Here is a 20020-nt window from a genome sequence, read left to right on the forward strand (position 1 = left end):
TGTTTGATTTATTGAATACTGTACTGAAAGTTAAAATAGAATGGCTGTATGGGTACTTGAAGTATGGTTTCTACTGAACGTGCATCGCTTTTGCACCATCGTAAAGTCAAAAAATCATAGGGTTGAACTATTGTAAATTGGGGACTGTTTGTATTTAAAACACACAAGCACAGAGAGGTATAGTCATGTACTGCATAACAATGCTTCGATCAACAAGGGACACACAAAAGGCAGTGGTCCCGTAAGATTATAATATATTTTTCCTATACTTTTCTATGTTTAGATACAAAAATATTTACCGTTTGGTTACAATTGCCTAAAGTATTCAGCAGAGCAACATGCTATACAGGTTTGCAGCAGCCTAGGAGCCATAGCCTATACCATATAGCCTAGGTTTGCAGTAGGCTATACCATCTAGATTTGTGTAAGTAAACTCTATATGTTGACACAACAACAAAATTGCCTGAGGACACATTTCTTAGAACATAGCCTCATCATTAAGCAACTCAGTAAATATAAGGTATTATTATTATGAAATTATGACATGTGTCCCCAAACTTATTTCTTTTCCAAATTGTCCTTAAATTTTAACTATAAAGAATTTAATATTCATTAAGTGTAGAAAATAAATTTCCTTCACTTTTAAAAACCTCTACTCTTATAGTTTTTTCTACACATACACATACACACACACACACACAAAAACATACACCTTTCCTCATGACTTCAATAACTTGTTTATGTTCTGGTTAGTTTCTTAAATCTCTCAAGAATTTTAAAAGGTCTATTCTTTCTTGAGCATTTGGAACTATTTTATTTCTTCTCCAAATAAGAAAAACTAAGAACAATTGAAGCTATTCGGGGTCATTCATTTAAAGTATAACATAGATTCCAAAATGATGCCCAACTAATAATAAATTAAAGGCTTGGTATCAAAGACTCTCTATTTTCTTTTTCTAGTCCTAATTAGCAGTATTCTCCTCTTTTCATTCTACTAAACTACAGTTCTAGCCTTTTCCCAAAACGTGATCTTCCTGTACCATCTCTGCTCAAACTGTTCCTTTCTGCTCGAACTGTTCCTTCTACCTAGAGTGCCCCCTAAGCACTCCTCCCAACTCTGTACAAAGGTCTCATCTGGATAACTGAATGAATGCCCATGATGTTCACAGAGATGTTCATTACAGCACACTTTACAAAAATGAAAAGTTGAAAACAAAAATGTCCAGTAATATGAAATATTATAGACTACGTACACATAGAATGCTATATATCAACAATTATGTAGATGTATATTTATTGATGTGGCATCATCTTGCTATATTGTCAACTGAAGCAGATTTTAAAACAATAGTAATAACCAGACCCATTTTAGAGGGAAAATAAAGCATGTATCTAATCTAGGAATAGAAAACTATGGCAGAATACAAAAAAAAAAAAAAAAAAAAAAGTTAATTGCTGACATTTTCACTGTCACGCAAAATAGTTTTGCAAATGCAAAATAGTTTTTGCATTTCTAAAGTTCTTTCCAATTAGCAATGTTAACTTTTATAATTTCATAAAAGGTACTTTAATAAAAAGGCATTAATCATTAAATATCTAATCCACATATCATCTGCTCCTGAAATCCTCCCTCAGCTAGCCCACTCCTCTTGCCACCCAGGTAATTTCTCTTTCTCTTCTGTTTTCTGAGTATTTTATATGTCTTTTATAATGCCTACCACATTCAGTTTGAAATTATAGTTTTCTCTTTTCAGGTTTGATTATCAACTCCTAACGTGCAGTAAGTATCTCTTATTTATACTGAAATTTATCATCAAAACCAATGAGTCCCAAGTATCTAGTAAACAACTGAGTTTGTTGATATGAACATAATGCAAGGCTATAAAATTTACACATCTAAAGACTATACACCTAGCAGTCCTCTAATAAAGAAATCATCTATACAAGGGATGTTTGGAAACCACATTAAGGCCCATTCTGGTAAGAGAGATGATAATATAAATCAGAATGTTATATCTATAATAAAATTTCTGTATTAATTATTATTTCCATGTTTGCTTTCAAAGTACCAAAGACACACTTATTTAAGCCAAAGGTCATTATTTCATAATCCAAAGGCAAGTCTCTCAGATTTTAACCATGAGCTTCCTCTTGAAATGAACACAGATTACTTTTGCAGTAATCCAAGTCCATCCCTGACTCGGTGGGAACTATAAATACCTTTTGTTTTAAGAGGAAATTGGGGAAATTAATGTTTTACAATTATGTAAGTCTGATTCAAAGAACTGACACAAGCAAATGTTTTGAAATATCCAAGACATTTTTGTAAGGTTCAATAAAGAATGTGTTTTGAGAACTAGGTGGGTGAGATTTAAAGTAAAAACCACCACCACAATCTTAGCTGTTACTTAGCAATTTCAGGGTTCCACTGCTTCCTTCTAAAGGGCAAGTTTAAAAACTGAAGAAGTTGCTTCTAGAAGAGACATTGAGATGTCTGATCCGGTTTCCTTTTTTTTCCTCCATTTCACTCCCTAAGATTTTAATCAAGCCAAGATGAACTTTAAACTGCTCAGATTTTGTTTTGTTTTTACTCTCTCCCTAGAGGCAACTGTCTTTCCATTAAAACTTAACTTTTAAATCAAAAGCAAAGCTGCATGGAATGCTTAGTTGGGAGGAACCCTGACTACTTGTCTCTGCAGTGCCACTACCTGAAGGAATTTAAGATTTGAAGGAATATAGGGAAGGGAGAGAAGGAAGTTCAACAGGCAGTGAGCAGAATGACTGATTGCCAATATTAGCACTTGGAGATCAGTTTAACAGCCAGAATAGGCAAGCGATGCCAGGGGTCAGTTATAAAACTGAGTCAACAACTCAAGAAACTGGTCTAAATTCTAAATTGGTTTTGGCATCTATTTTCAATTCTAGAAGCAATATGAGCATGACAACTTGAGTTATAGCAAGCACTGACTCAAAACCAAACCTTGTTTTTATTCATCAAACGAAACTCTTACCACCAGGGCTGAGGCAGATAATTAAAGAATTGTGGCTTAGAAATGTCTTCACAACAGGAAACCTACAATTAGTGGTGTATTAGAGCCAACTTATACCAGTCCACTAGAACCAATTGTTAAATTCTCAGAATTTTTAGCAAGTTGGTTGTTAAACACAGCATTATTAAAAGTTAAATTATATAAACAAAATTAAAATAAATCATACTAAAAACAAAGGTAATAAATACTCAAAACTCATCATTTCCTAATTATTTTACTGTTAACCATGCTCTTGAGGTGATTTGTAACTACTTTATCTGGTTGGTAGAAACTATATAATGCTGTGTTACTGCATAACACTTCCTAACCCTGCTTTCAGTGACTTTCGCTGGTAGTTTAAAATGAGCCAGCGACGGTATAGGGGTATTTACACAATGGAAACCTGCAAAGATGACAACCCCTCCTTCTGACATTGCCAGCTTGTTAACATCTACCTGCAGATGCTACCTATAATGTTAATCACCACGGCTTGGCAAGACGTAAGGAACTCGAGCTGGCCAATCTTTTGAGTCAGAATAAAGGCCTATAGATTATAAATCATGACACAAATATAAGAAAAGTAAAAATGATTCATTGTACCAGTAACTCTAGTGTAACTATAATGTGCCAGTCATAGCACAAAGTACTTTCTGCAACCTTTAATTTTATGAGAGATAGTATCAAATCCAATATACAAATGAGTCAACTAAGGTTCTGAGAGGTTGAATAACTACTAAAAAGCACAAGAGCAAGAATGAGGCCTAGGATTGTCTGACTCAAAAACATGATCTTTCCACTAAGCTACCCCTCTTACTAATATTATTATTATCACAGTGAAACCAAAATCAACCATATGTAACTGTCAGATAATCAGCAAACATTAATAGCCTCTCATGTATATAAAAGTGGCATACATGAAGAGAGATATGGAGAAGATGTAGACAAAGAACTCAATTTTAATCATATTCACCAAATTTGTTCATATTTACTTCAAAATATACCCACAAAAAAAATAAAATAAAATAACTGAGTGAGAAATGGAGCCCAAGGAAACCACTAGGACCAAAAATATCTGCATATCAGAAGGGCTATTCCAAGTTTAATTTAAATGCTGACCATGTGCAGGGAATTCTCTTAATTCTTCAAATACTTATGCTCTGTCCACCAAATGGACACACTCAACTTAAAATGACACACCCTATCAAGAAAGAAGTATGCAAAATAAGATTTATCAAAGTTAGCATCAATTGTTTGAAGTTTTTGGATATTTACTTTATAAAATAGTTCCTCTTTTGCACTCAAGTTAGTTGACTGTGCTATCCTTTTACCATGGGTCCTTAAAGAAAATTTACCCAGTAGTTAAAAGAATTCCAAAAGGCCAACAAACATTAACTTACAGATTATTTAAAAACATTCTTGTCATCTTGGCTTCCTATAAGCTACCAGCTTCTCCCATTGTTCCAGTACAGTTCCATCACCTGTCATAAGAAGAAAGAATCTAATTAGTCATATGTCTCAGAAAGGCCATTTCTTGATTTCCACTAGTTAGTCTCTTCTTTACACCCAAAAGACATAGAAAAGTCCAGTTATCTCTTCTCTTTTTTACCAAAAACAAAAAGGAAAGAGAAAATAACAACACAGAAAATTACCTTAAGAGAAAAAAATTTTAAGAGCAGTATTTCCACTGTGAAGGATTGGGGTGGTGAACCCTTAAAATTTTGCCCTCCATTATGTTTTCAGGAAGAGATACCTAGTCTGTTTCCCAGGCGGCAACAGTATTAGAGTAACCCACTTTTTCTCTCCATCTCTCCTCCCTAACCCCTTCTTACCTCTCCTCAAAAGTGAAGGATTAATTTGCCTGGAAGGACTGAACGAGACACCACCTGATTTCTTGGCCCTGCTCTGAGCCAGGCAACAAAGGCCTCCCTCCAGTCTTCTCTCACACCTGGAACCAGCTAATCTCCTCAGTAGGCAAGACAGTGGTGCCTGTTTCTGAGAGGGTGAGCCAGCTCTCCCTGTTCTAGCTTCTCCCTGGTTGTTAATGGAGGTCTGGGTCAGGGTTGCTGGGGTCCAATTCATGCTTTAGTTTCAAAGGAGGGAATGGATAGTTCTGGGTTCTCCAATTCTGTTTTAACAGCAATTAAGCGACTGGCTCTGTTGATTCCCATGTCAATCCTTGGTCTATGTCTCCAACTGTTTAAAACTTACAGGATGGAAAAGTTACGTAATCAAGCAACTCGAACTACCACCATCTACCAAAAGACACTACACACAGATAAAAAAATCTGGTCCAAAATCCTACCACTTACTAGCCATGTGATCTCATGAAAATCCATTCATCTTTTCCCAGCCTCATTTTCTTCATCTCTAGAAGAAGATAAAATGTCCCTTACAATACTGTGTGGTAATGAGGATTAAACAAGATAAAAGTCAAAATCTGTCAAAGTCACATATGTTTTGATCCAACAAAGGCATTATATCAGAACTATGGACACCAAATGCTTAATGATCAGAATTGCTACATTGTCCACATGTCCAATTCAACAAATACTGGAGGATTCATATAATTCACAGAATAATAAAATATGCCCAGCAAAGGGCCTTCCTTTTTCCAAGAAGAAGTCATTCAGAACAATGTGTTTACTTTTGCTCCCCATTTCTTAGCATTTTAGAATAAACAGGCTAGGAATAGAACTTTTTGCTTTCTTTCCCTTTAGAGAAGGGCCCCAAATAAAAATGTCCTACTTTTACCAGGTAGAATGCAACTATTGCTCATGTTATGTGAAGAACATGTGACTCCAAGAAGATAACATTGATAAAACAGGATCCTAAGTTAACTTTCATCACCTGAAGCCTCAATGTTAATTCTGAGATGAGATTAATAATTGTGACATGGCTCCATGCATGCACTGAGGTACCATGAGAGGCAGTGTCACCTCAGTTACCTGAACAATAGACAGAAATCTCAAGTTACCCAAACAATAAAGGGACAGGGTGGTGGTAAGGAAATTAAGAAAGGAGGAGATGAGTGGCTGGGCACGGTGGCTCACGCCTCTAATCCCAGCACTTTGGGAGGCCAAGGCGGGCAGATCACGAGGCCAGGAGATCGAGACCATCCTGGCTAACACAGTGAAACCCTGTCTCCACTAAAAATACAAAAATAAATAAATAAATAAATAAATAAATAAATAAATAAATAAGCCAGGCATGGTGGCAGGCACCTGTAGTCCCAGCTACTCGGGAGGCTGAGGCAGGAGAATGGCGTGAACCTGGGAGGCGGAGCTTGCAGTGAGCCGAGATTGCACCACTACACTCCAGCCTAGGCAACAGAACCAGACTCCATCTCGGAAAATAAAAGAAAAGAAAGGAGGAGATGGAACAAACACCAAATAAATAAATAAAGAGATCTCCCCTAGTAATAAAGAAAGAACTTGCCAGCATCAATAAAAATAGCAAGGAAGAATTGAAGAGTCAAAGATCTATAAATTATACCCAACACTGAGAGGAACAGATTCATTGGCTTTATATGCCTGGCCACTGACATGAGGCTCTTTAAATGCATGAGAAACACAGTAAGGTTTGATATAGGTTCAAAATAAACAGGTTTGAACCCCAGCTGTGCTGTTTAATAGCAGTGTGATCTTTGCCAAGTAATTTACTCCTTCTAAGGCTCAGTTTCCAAGTCTGTAAAATACATACAATAATACATACCTTGCAGAGTAGTTATATAACTTAAAGATGGCATATGCACCATGTTCATTATACAATTAGTTCCCAAAAGGTTATTGCAATTATTGTGCTTACTAGTGCAACTATGGTAGCAAGACTATTAAATTCACGATTACAATTGCAATTATGGTATGCAGTCCATTAAATTCACAGACTCTTTCCTGATGAGAGAACATTCTGGAAAGAGGTTCTAATAGTAACTTTTGACAACAACATAAAACTTTTCTAAGTTGATCTGATGAAGTGTTCAATACAAATCTCCGCCTTAGTTGACAGCCTTTATTAACATGGGCACACAGAAAACTCTAGCTACGTCTTTGTTAACATTCTTCATATCAATACTGAGTTTCTTTTTTTGATGATGAATTTCTGAAAAAAGGGAATGAATCACTTCCATTAGTGCTAATTCTTCTGGTGTATACTCTAATGCTGAGCACCACATTACAGACTCATAAGCAACAGTATGGATTTGTCAGTTATGTTAAAAACAAACAAACAAACAAACAAAAAACACAAGATTCACCAGGTGAACACATACCAACTTGAAAACAGAAGTGCCAGAACTTAATGTCTAAAAAAAGTATTCCTTGACCCCTTCCAAGTCACCCTCTTTGGGACTCACTCCAATGATGCTGACTGCTCAGAATAAGTACTCTTCTTTTACCTTCAGAACCAGTGTGCAATGTTCACAAGAACACATGTGTCATTACAGTTTAGGTCTCCCTAATTTTAACAAAAACCACTTTATTTGCTATAATAGAAAATATTTTAATAGATGAGTTCAAAAAATCAAATTCATCCTCAAAGATGGTAATTTAGCACCACCGTGGTTATTCAAAAGAATTAGAAGCAACTTCAACAACCAACTTTATTGAACCACCCATTTGGTGGAAGACACTGTGCTGAGCACTGGGAGTGGGGAAGGGGCTATAAGGTGATTGAGATGAAGTTCATTTAAAAAAATGCAGAACACTACTAGCAGGATCACTGGAATATAAGCAATTAGTTCAGCTGATGCACTTAAAGAGAACAATCTGGACGTATGAACCCTGGCTGTGCTTGTTACAAGCCCAGCACTTCCTAATCGCACTTCAAATACAATGTTAAGATTCCACAACAGTCATGGGAAAATCTGGATAAAAAGAATACACTCCTTTTTTGAATGTTCACTTTACATACTAGGGCAAAGCTGAGCCTGCTACGCCTGGGTGGAAGAAGACTGGCTGGCATCAAAATCAAGAGCATTCAAGAGCTAATGTAAAAACAAGGCTGGAGACGTTGGGGGAAAAGTTCCTGTGGCCATGAGACACAGTTGTTTGATTTTTAGCCTCTTTCTTCAAATGAGCTAGTTCACTAAGAAGAATTTGGGCTTCCTCTATGGGAGACAGTATCTTGTGATCATTAAAGATATGTGCTTTGCTGTCACACAGAACTATATTCTGCAACTAAGCTCTGAAGACCTTGAGCATGTTGTCTAATTTCTGTAAGCTTCAGTTTCCTCATCTATAGAATGGGAGCAATATCAGTACGATAACCAGGTGTTGTTATATGGGTTAAAACACATAATGTCTATACACAATTTAATAAAGTTCATGGCAAACAGTAAATGCTTATTAAATGTTGTGCCATTGGAAAATGTACACTATCCTCATCCTTTGGGGGCAATACAAGTACTAGGGTGAAGCCACAAAAAAAGAGGTATCCCAATAAGCTCAACAATGTTCCAGCCCACTTCACTAGGAGACCACAAAAGGGCTTGGGGTGATATCTCATGTAGCAATAAAGGGCAAATTGTCTGCTCTTACATCTGTGCATGTATCCTGGGAGCAAAATGAGAGTGGCAGCAGCATTCAGAGGCTTGTTGGCCAGTGGAAAATTCAGAAATGTTAGCACCAGCCACATAGAAACAAAACTGAATAACTTGCTCAAGATTACTTAGCTAATAAATGGCAGAAGCTGAAATTCAATCCCACGCAGTCTAGCTTTAGTCTTTGTTCTTAACCACTATACTATACTGTGTCCCTGGCAAAGAGGAGGAACAACAACTAAAGAGTAACTAAGACACAGGCCAGGAGCAGGCCATAAAAAAGCACGAAACAGCAGCCTACTGATGTCTGAAGAAAAGAGGAAGGTAACACAAGAGTTACTGGGGCAAAAGAGTAAAAGCACCAACCTTGCTAATGATTCTAACCTGAAATTTACCAACACAGCCTTAGCAAGACATCCTAAAAGGATGGTATGGTGAAAGTGAAATGGTTTTGTAATTCAGTGCTTGCTTAAAGAGAATAGTAATCAGAAGACACAAAAGCTGAGAAGAACTCACTTTTGTCCTTTATAGAAGCCACACTATGATGTAGAAACAACTGTCTAGAGAAGAATGTGTCGGCCGGGCGCGGTGGCTCAAGCCTGTAATCCCAGCACTTTGGGAGGCCGAGACGGGCAGATCACGAGGTCAGGAGATCGAAACCATCCTGGCTAACACGGTGAAACCCCGTCTCTATTAAGAAATACAAAAAACTAGCCACTGCACTCCAGCCTGGGCGACAGAGCGAGACTCCGTCTCAAAAAAAAAAAAAAAAAAAAGAGAAGAATGTGTCACATACCCCAAATGCCCACTGACAAGGAAGGGCCCCAGCAGCATGAGAGTTGCTTCCTAAGGCAGGGTTTCCTGCTACGTTTTCATTGCATTTCTACAGTAGAGAAGAGGAGGAAAAGCCACCCAGGGCTGTTGAATTCTTTGTAGGTCAGAAGGAAGGAGAAAAGCAGAAGGGATGAGAAACACGCTGCTAGTTAAGTAGAATGGACAGAGAGGAGAGTAAGGATAAAGAGAAGCCATATTCCTGGCCAATCTCAGATGTGTTAGACTCTAAAGTGGTCCCCTTGATCTCTGTCTCTTCTTATCTAGGCCTTGCCTAATTCCCTCGCCCTTTCGGGACAGGTTCTGTGACTTGCTTGTAGCCAATAAAATAAGGCAAAAATCACAGGATGTATGTGGGTACATTACATAAGATTGTAACATCTACTCTGCTACAAGTTTCTCTCTTGCTGGTTTTGAAAGTGCAGGCTGCCATTTTGTGGGCTGCTTATTGAGAGAGCCCCATGAGGGTAACCCCCAGTTGACAGCAAGAAACCAAGGCCCTAGTTGGAGAGCCCATGAGAAACTGAATTCTGCCAATCACATGGGCTTGGGAACAAATCCTCCTCCCATCCAGCCTCAGATAAGACAGCAGCCATAGCTGATGCTCGACTGTGGCCTTGTTAAGTACCTAGCTAAGTCATTCACAGACTCCCGACCCACAGAAACTGTGAGATAATTTTGTGATTGATTAAGCTGCTAAGTTTGTGCTAGATTGTTATGTAACTATAGATAACTACTACAAAATGGAGGTGAAGTTCATGTCCCTGATGTCACCACATGTCCTTCTGAGAGAGGAGAGGGGAGAAAGAGGAAGCCCCAAGAGCCAGGGTGAGCAATTCTGTCTCTATATTAGCACATTACCCTCCAATTCAGCGCTCTCCAACTCAGATTCGGTTTCCTCCCTTAATACACAGACAGGTCCTCCCATCCTATTCTTGTCATTTGGAAGATATAATGAAACATACTAGCCAAGGAAATAGCAATCGTATAAATGGTGATTAGGTTCCCTAGCTGGCCTGTAAAAGCTACTCAACATGTAAAACACTGACAATGTTTAGAATAGTAAGAGAACTGTGACCGTTATATGAGCTATATTATGACCCTATATGGCATACAATAATTTTAACAAAGGAATATTTAAAATGTGATAGATTGGACTTAAACACTGAATAAAACATGTTCCAAGAGACATGTTGGAGACTTGTTGGATTAGTGGTTTTGAGAAATGAATATTAAAACACCCAATTTTTATCTAAGTTTTTCTAATATGGGCTTCTTAAAAACCAAATGTAAATATTCTTAAATTTTCTGAGCAAGCACCTGTAGCTTCGACAAATCAAGTAACAATCATTCTCGACCACAGAGTATACAGCTAAAACTAACTCAATGAGCCAGAGACCTCTTATCTCAGCAGGCCATCTTTCCAAGCAGAAACTGGTAGGGAAATCCTAGTCACATCATCTGAAAGCTGAGAAATGCTCATTAGTCTTCTAGTCCCAGTCTCTCAGTCGACAGATGATGACACATAGATCCAAAGACTTTAGTGACCTGTCCAGGGTCACTCAGCAGCACAGTGCAGGTCTTCTGTTTCCCAGGCTTCTTTCTAATCAGACCTACCACACTTTAGCTTCAACATGAGAAGATGAAATCAATGGCATCAAATATTCTGTTGGGGGAGAAAATAGGAACTAACATTTCATGACACTACAAAGCTCCTACAGTCCTTCTAAAAACTAAGCTTTGTGGCAAGAGGGAAAAATAACACCATATAAACATTCATGTGAAATGTTCAATCCAGTTTCAAAAGCAATGCACAATATTTTCTGAGTAAACTGAAATGCTCCCAAAATAGGCTGTCTTTTCTTCTGAATAATCTGCCTTTAAAAAAATGAATAGGGAAGAAAATTTTTTAAAGGCTGGCACAGAAACTTGTGCAAGGATGTCTACTCCACTGCTTTATATATCTCTATTCCTAAATTCATCGATTCATTCAACAGGTATTTTGGGGGCATCTACAATTCCAAAGCATTGTGGTAAGTGCTGTATATAAGGAACCTATAGGGATACAAGCAAACAATGCTTACAAATATTTTCAGCACAAGTAACCATGTCTAAACAAGCAACCAATGCAGCAACAAAGATTTCCGGTATGTATTTTGGTAGGCTATTAGGAATGCAGACCACAGCTCTCTTTTCTCCTAGAAACTTCCATATTTAAAATAAATAGCAACTGGTTTTTCTGTGCAATGATATCGCCCCCCAAGGTAGCAATGAGAGGTATCAATAAAAGGGGTTAAAACACCCCAGGTCACATCCCTCCAGAACTCCTGTTACAGAATTCTCCCAGCAACCCAAATTTAAAAAAATATATATATATATACACACACACACACACACATACACACACACACACGTATATATATACACGTGTATATATGTATATATATATTTTTAAGAAAGTGGCCTTTCACTCAACATTCTCCTTCCTAATCCTTTTCTCAGTCCCAAGAATAAATATATGTTTAAAACAAATTAAAAGTAAATAAGGGATTATTTTTTCCCACAGAGCCAGCAGTTTTCTCTCCTCAACATGAACTTAAACCTCTATTGCTATTACTATCAGTGAACATTATTTAACCTCTCCATGTTTAAAATGCATCTGAATGCTTTGACATATTACTAAGTAATACTAATGTCACAAAAGGCAAAAAAAAAAAAAAATAGCACAAACTGTTTACCACATGTTAGGCTCGTTCCTTTAGACGTACATAAAATATTTCCAGAAACAGGCTCTCACTCTGTTGCTCAGGCTGGGGTGCAGTGGCGCAATCATTGCTTGCTGCAGCCATGACCTCCTGCCTCCTGGGTTCAAGCAATCCTCCCATCTCAGCCTCCTGAGTAGCTGGGACTAGAGGTGCATACTACCACGGCCAGCTAATTTTTGCTTGTTTGTTCTTGTAGAGACAGGGTCTCTCTATGTTGCCTATGCTGGTCTCAAATTCCTGGCTTCAAGCAATCCTCCTGCCTGGCCTCCCAAATTGTTGGGATTACAGGCATGAGACACCATGCCAGGCCTAGGGGCATTTCTAAATGTTTTACATGTTCTAATTCATTGAATCACACCAATGATCAAAACCATCCTAGCTAACATGGTGAAACTTCATCTCTACTAAAAAAATACAAAAAACTAGCCGGGCGAGGTGGCGGGCGCCTGTAGTCCCAGCTACTCGGGAGGCTGAGGCAGGAGAATGGCGTAAACCCGGGAGGCGGAGCTTGCAGTGAGCTGAGATCCGGCCACTGCACTCCAGCCTGGGCGACAGAGCGAGACTCAGTCTCAAAAAAAAAAAAAAAAACAAAACAAACAAACAAAAAAAAACATTACTATCCTAGTTTTACAGATGAGGGAGCTAAAATAGAGTTACTAAAAAAACAGGCACAGTTGTTCGGCAAACGACATTGCATAAAATGCATACAATGCATCCAGTCAACAAAGTGTTAGTGGGAAACCTCCACTCCCTCAGTTTCATGCTTTCATTTGTAGAATTTTCCATTAGCCTAATAGTTTAGCCTTCTCTCCCACCTTCTCCCTGGTGGAGGAGAAGTTAATTACCTAGATAGCGAGTTTGGGAGAAAGGTTACCCTGCTCGTAGATGGAGTGTATTCCAGGCTGTTCCCTTCTACATTGTGAGGGGAAAATCAGTCTCACTCAAGTATGAAATACCAGAAGACCCATTTGGTCAACCAACTTTTATTTCCAAATCTCTATATTTCAAATTCCTATTTGTATATCCATTGGTCCCAAAACTGGAAGAGAAAAAAAGGTGTCATTCAACTGTTCACCCTACCAAACTCTAACACAAATAACTTTAGTACCTAACTGGGTGGCAAAATATTTGAGGAAAAGGTAAATATTTCTTTTACAAAAAAGGAAACCAAAACTCAAAGGTATGAAAGTACCTAACCAATCCAAGTCCAACAAGGTGTCTGCAGAGGAGATCATGAATGAATCTGCTCCTCTAGCTCACTGTCAAGGGACATCTTAAAGGACAAGGCTATTTATCTACTTTCTTCACCACGTATAACCAGAAAACACTGTTTCCTTTCCAAATAAATAAAATGGACACAGATAACCTTTTCTATTGGAGTATCCTAATTTAAAGTAGTAGAAAATTCCTTAGCAGTAGTGTCATTATTGTCACAAAGCATGCAAAGTATTTCAATATTGCACGTTATCTTCCCAATCTGTCAAAATCTGTATTTTTATCCACTGCATGAATACGTCTACATAAAAAGCATAGTGACAAAAATACTACCCACAACTCCGTAATAGAGGAATAAAAATGTCACTAATCTCTAAGTTTATCATTTGATCTTTCCTATCACCCTGTAAATGCAGTGTTTCTCATTTCAAAGATACATTTTAAAAGACATTCATTAACTTCCTTTTATTTTTTATTTTTTAAATTATACTTTAAGTTCTGAAATACAAGTGTAGAATGCGCAGGTTTGGTTAAAGATAAAAAACAATACAAAACAAAAAGGCATTCATTCAATAATATTGACTTTTTCTGCTGTAGAGTTTTTTTTTGTTTTTTTGGTTTTTTTTACTTTTAAGTTCAGGGGTACATGTGCAGGTTTGTTACATAGGTAAACTTGTGTCATGGGGTTGTTGTACAGATTATTTCATCACCCAAGTATTAAGCCCAGCATCCATTAGGTATTCTTCCTGATGCTCTCCCTCCCCCACTGCCCTGCTCTGACAGGCTCCAGTGTGTGTTGTTCACCTCCACGTGTCCACATGTTCTCATCATTCAGCTCCCACTTGTGAGAACATACAGTGTTTGGTTTTCTGTTCCCACATTAGTTTGCCAAGAATAATGGCCTCCAGCTCCATCCATGTCCCTGCAAAGGACATAATCTTGTTCTTTTGGATGGCTGCATAGTGTTCCATGGTGTATATGTACCACATTTTCTTTATCTAGTCTATCACCGATGGGCATTTAGGTGGATTCCATGTCTTTGTTATTGTGAATACTGCTGCAATGAACATACCTGTGCATGTGTCTTTATAACAGAACAATTTATATTCCTTTGGGTATATACCCAGTAATGAGATAGCTGGGTTTGTTTAATTTGTATAAGTTCCTTATAGATTCTGGATATTAGACCTTTGTCAAATGCATAGCTTGCAAAAATTTTCTCCTATTATTTATGTTATCTGTTTACTCTGTTGATAGTTTCTTTCACTGTGCAGAAGCTCTTTAGTTTAATTAGATCCCATTTGTCAGTTTTTGCTTCTGATGAGATTACTTTTGGCATCTTCTTCACGAAATCTTTGCCTGTGCCTATTTAAATGCAGATAATTTGAGCTTCCTGCTTTACTATTCAAACTGCACTTAATAAGAATGGTTTCCTCAGTGTTCTATGAGCAAAAATTTCAAAATAGAAAACAAACCACATTTATATCACAAGTTTAGAATATTTAATTTTCCATAAATGCATATAGGAAAAGTCAATCAATCAGCACTCTCAGCTGGAGAGAACAAATAATAGCTAGACTAGCACTTAGATGCTTTGACCTTTGCAACAACCCTAATGTAGGTAAGGCATCCCTATTTTCCAAAGAAAAGCCTGAAGTTCAGAAAAATACAGTGACATGCCTAAGTTAACCTACTTACTAAGTAACGGGGCTCAATTTAAAACACAGTTTTTCTATTTGAGCCAAAGTTTGTGGTTTTTCTCCGTTAGAACACTAACCATGAAAACCAAAAATAACAACAACAAAAAAAAGTAGTTTCTAAGTAGCCAGAGAAAAAAAGACATCATATGAGAATAAGAAGAATGATGGTAGACATCTCATTTGAAACAGGAGTCCAAAAAACAATAATCAACATCTAAAGAGAAGGAAAAAAAAAAAGACTGAATGCCCACCTAGAATTCTATATACCACAAAAAATCTTTTAAAAAATAAAGACATTTTCACACAAATGAAAATGAGAGATTTGTTGCCAGTAGACCCACACTATAAGAAATGCTTGAAGGAAGCTCTTCAAGCCAAAGCAAAATGATACCAGATATAAATTTAAACCCATAGAAAGGAATAAGGAACCTTGGAAATAATACATTTGTATGTTAACATAAAAGACTATTTTTTCTTAATTTATTTAAAACATATATGACTAATACATACTATATTAAAAGTATAATATTGTATTATATAGTTTGTAATATATAGATATAAAATGTACGAAGACAATAGCACAAGTGGGAAGAGGCAAATGAAACCATATTATTGTAGGTTTCTTATATTTTACATGAAGCAATACCATATTAATTCAAGGAAAATTTTTTACTAAGGGTGAATATTGTAATCTGCAGAGAAACTACAAAACAGTATTGCCAAGAAAACCTGAGAGAAATTAAAATGTTATACTAAAAATATTCAATAAACAGAAAGAAGAAAAGGAGATACAGAATTTTTTAAAAATCTAAAGGATAAGACACAGGAAATAAGTTTTTAAATGATAGACCTAAAACTAACATGTCAATAATTACAGTAAATGTAAATAGACTAAACATTTTAATTAAAAGGCAGAAATCACCAGAATACATTAAAAAATGATACTGAACTATATGCTACCTATAATAGATGCATTTTATACAAAGTCACAGATAAACATGTAATAAAAGGATATACCAGTAGGAACTCAATATGAAAACCAGACAAACATACTAAAAGAAGACTACAGACTTATATCACTCATAATACATACATGCAGAAATCCTTAACAAAATACAGTGTTGGCATAAGGACAAATGAATAGAACAGTGGATCGAAACAGAAGTCACAAATAGACACACACATCTACGACCAACAGATTTTCTGACCAAGATGTCGTGGGTGTAAGGATAATTTTTTCAACAAATTGAGCAGAAACAAATATTCATAGGGAAAGAAAAATGAATCCTGACTCCTGCCTCACACTATTAACAAAAATTACTTAGAGCTGAGAGTAATTGTGTGCACCTCTAATCACAGATACTCAAGAGGCCGAGGTAAGAGGGTCACTTGAGCCCAAGAGTTCATATCCATGCTGGGCAACACAGAAAGACCCCATTTATTTTAAAAAAATACTTTGAGAGAGGTCATACAACTAATTATAAAAGCTAAAACTATAAAGTATTTATAGGAAAACATAGGACAATGGCTTTACAATGATAAGGTAGACAAAATACTACCAATAAAAGAAAAACTAGCTAGTTGGACTTCATCAATATCAAAACTGCTTTTTGAAAGACACAGTTAAGAAAATGAAAAGGCAACCACCAACTGGAAAAAATTCACCATACATGTATCTGACAAAAGACATGTATCCAGAATACATAAAGAACTACCATAATTTAATTTTGAAAAGTCACACAACCCAGTTGTTAAAATAGTAAAAGATTTGACAAGATAACTTCATAAAAGAACACACATGAATGGTCAATAAGTACATGAAAAAATTTTCAACATCATTAGTCACCAAGGAAACAACAGGAATCCACAAGATACCACTTTGTCCGCACTAGAATGCTAATTTTAAAAAGACTGAAAAAAGCAAGAGTTGGCAAAGACTTGAAATACATTAGAGCATCTCATAAGTTGCTGATGGGCATACTGAATTATAAAGCCCTTCAGAAAAATGTTTGACAATTTTTAAATAAATTTTTTATAAGATTTAATATACACTTACCCAATAATATACTTCTAAGAACACACTCAAAAGACATGAAAACTTGCGAACTTGTGTCCACAAAAAGACGTACAATCATGTTCACAGTGGTTATATTCATAACAGCCCAAAACTGTAGACCGTCCAAATGTCTATCAATAGGTGAATAACTTCATAAAATGGAATACTACTCAATAGCATGATACATGCAATAAGAGCATGAATCTATAAAACACCAGCAAGTGGAGCAAAAGACACCAGGTGCAAAAGCACACTCGGTATAACTACATATCTGAAGCTCTGAAAGAGGCAAAATCTATTGATAGAATCACATTCACACCCAAGTTTGCCTCTGGGATGGCACACCCGACTGAAAGTGGACACGAGAACCTTTGGGGATGATAGAGATGTTGGTTCACTAAACTATTCACTTCAAATTTGTACATTGTACATTGTATAAATTACACCCAAATTTTAAAATACATCACAAAATAATTCATTTGAATGAGTTCCAGAGGAGATATGATCTCTCACAGGTCAAAAGTGTTTCTTTCTTATCTTGGGGAACAACTTCTAAAGCTTCAAAAAGAAGGTGTCTGTGTTTAATTTACACGTCATTTTTGAAATATACACCCAATCAAAGCAAAGGAAAATGAACTATTGTCTGCTTCCTATCTAAATACTCTTTGAACATTCGTTCGAACCCAGGGGAATTAAAAGCAATCTGTCCTTTAGATTTTATTTAATTTTACTTACCACATTAACAATTTAAAGGTTACTTTTAACAATTCAAGGGGAAAGAGACCCAAAAAGAAAATAAACTATAAAACACAAATTCAAATTTTCTAATGTCTTACTCATTCTAAAATATGTACTAAATTCCTACTATATTCCAGGTAAGATGATAATCAGTAGAGAAATGAAAATTAAATTTTACACCCTGCTGTTAAGGACTTCTAAGTCTTGTGGAAGAGACATACATAAGTCATTACCTTAAAGTGTAAATAAGTGTTTTTGCATATAAATTGGTGAAAATCTCACTTGGGGAAAACATATTATTTCTTTCTTCTTTAAAATTATAACATTTAATATTGATAAATATTATGCAAGAAGTAAATAAAGTCAGTTATTCCTTCCGAAGGAAACAATAATTTTAAGAAAAAAATTATTTTATTAACTATCTCAATGTAAACATATTTCTCAGCTCAAAAATATAACCTATATTTTTTCTGCTTCTTTTAAAATTATTTTTAATTGACAAAAATTGTACGTTTATCATGTATAACATCTTGTTTTGAAATACATATACATTGTAGAATAGCTAAATGGAACTAATTAACATATGCATTACCTCACACATCATGTTTTATGGTAAGAACACTTCAAATCTATTCTTTTATCAATTTTCAAGCATATAATACATGGTTATTTACTAGAGTCATCATGAAGTACAATAGATCTCTTGTCCACAGTCATTTTAAAGAAAATAATCCCATGTGCAGTAAAGGAGACTAGGCAACTTGTCCTATACCACTTCCTCACACCCTTCACCCCCAAATCCCACAGCTGGTTCAACTGGGGTAGGTTCCAGTGCAAAGTAATCTGAAGGCGAGTCAGGAACTGTAGTGACTCCCTCAAAATGAAGAGATGGGTGGCCGGGCGCGTGGCTCAAACCTGTAATCCCAGCACTTTGGAAGGCCTAGGCAGGCGGATCACGAGGTCAGGAGATTGAGACCATCCTGGCTAACATAGTGAAACCCCATCTCTATTAAAAATACAAGAAATTAGCAGGGCGTGGTGGTGGGCGCCTGTAGTCCCACCTACTCGGGAGGCTGAGGCAGGAGAATGGCGTGAACCCGGGAGGCAGAGCTTGCAGTGAGCTGAGATCACGCCACTGCACTCCAGCCTGGGTGACAGAGCGAGACTCTGTCTCAAAAAAAATAAATAAATAAATAAAAATAAATAAATACTTTAAAAAATGAAGAGGTGGGATGGATCAATTCACAGTCTCAGGAATCCAAACTGTGAAACAAATTCTTTCTCTTCCATTTTCTTCCGAGCCTACTTTTGTCCCCACTACTGTATACTTGAAACTATCCATTTCAAAATCAACAATGACTTCCAACACCGCGGTAGGTAGTGGTCAGTTCTCAGGCATTGTCTTTAGCCAGTAGGCAGTTCTCAGCTGCGATTTAACAAGACCTGTTAGCAGCATACAGCACAGATGACCTCCTGCTGCTTCTTGAAACACTTTCTGCACTCAGCCTCCAGAACACCACACAGTACTTTGTCCCCTTTCTTTCTCACTCTCTTTTGAGGACTCCTCCTTATTTCTGCAAGTCCCCAAGGGTTCACTGGATTCTCAGACCTCTTCCCTATCATCAGTCACTCTCTAAATCAGCGGTTCCCAAATGTTTTAGTCCTAAGACACCTTTATATCTTAAAAAATTATTAAGGAACTCAAAAAGTTCTCATTTATAAAGGTTATGGTCTACAGATAACTACTGTATTGGAAAACTGAGAACATTTAAAAATATTTGTTAATTCATCCAAAAGCAATAATAAACCCATTCACATGTCAACATCAAAAAAAAATTATGTTCGAGACCATCCTGGCTAACACGGTGAAACCCCGTCTCTACTAAAAAAATACAAAAAACTAGCCGGGCGAGGTGGCGGGCGCCTGTAGCCCCAGCTACTCGGGAGGCTGAGGCAGGAGAATGGCGTAAACCCGGGAGGCGGAGCTTGCAGTGAGCTGAGATCCGGCCACCGCACTCCAGCCCAGGCGACAGGCAAGACTCCGTCTCAAAAGAAAAAAAAAAATATTTAACACCACATGTTCTCACTCATAAGTGGGAACTGAACAATGAGAACACTTGGACACAGGAAGGGGAACATCACACACCGGG

The 20020-nt window shown here is 36.9% G+C and overlaps 1 protein-coding gene across 48 annotated transcripts in view; it reads right to left on the bottom strand.

Moving 5' to 3' along the window:
* Positions 1-20020, bottom strand: part of SGMS1 (sphingomyelin synthase 1) — a 314409-nt gene that overhangs the window by 116910 nt on the left and 177479 nt on the right. For 32 of the 48 annotated variants that reach the window (XM_077945130.1, XM_077945145.1, XM_077945147.1 and 29 more), the window contains 1 exon segment: positions 4427-4507. The exons of 4 other annotated variants lie outside the window; for them this stretch is intronic. Coding sequence is in view for 11 of the 44 variants with exons in the window: in XM_077945167.1 (XP_077801293.1) it covers positions 4427-4452 (26 nt within the window). In the remaining 33 variants the exon portion in view is untranslated. 48 annotated transcript variants of the gene reach the window in all.

Source organism: Macaca mulatta, chromosome 9 (genome assembly GCF_049350105.2).
Source record: "Macaca mulatta isolate MMU2019108-1 chromosome 9, T2T-MMU8v2.0, whole genome shotgun sequence".
Classification (NCBI taxonomy): domain Eukaryota; kingdom Metazoa; phylum Chordata; class Mammalia; order Primates; family Cercopithecidae; genus Macaca; species Macaca mulatta.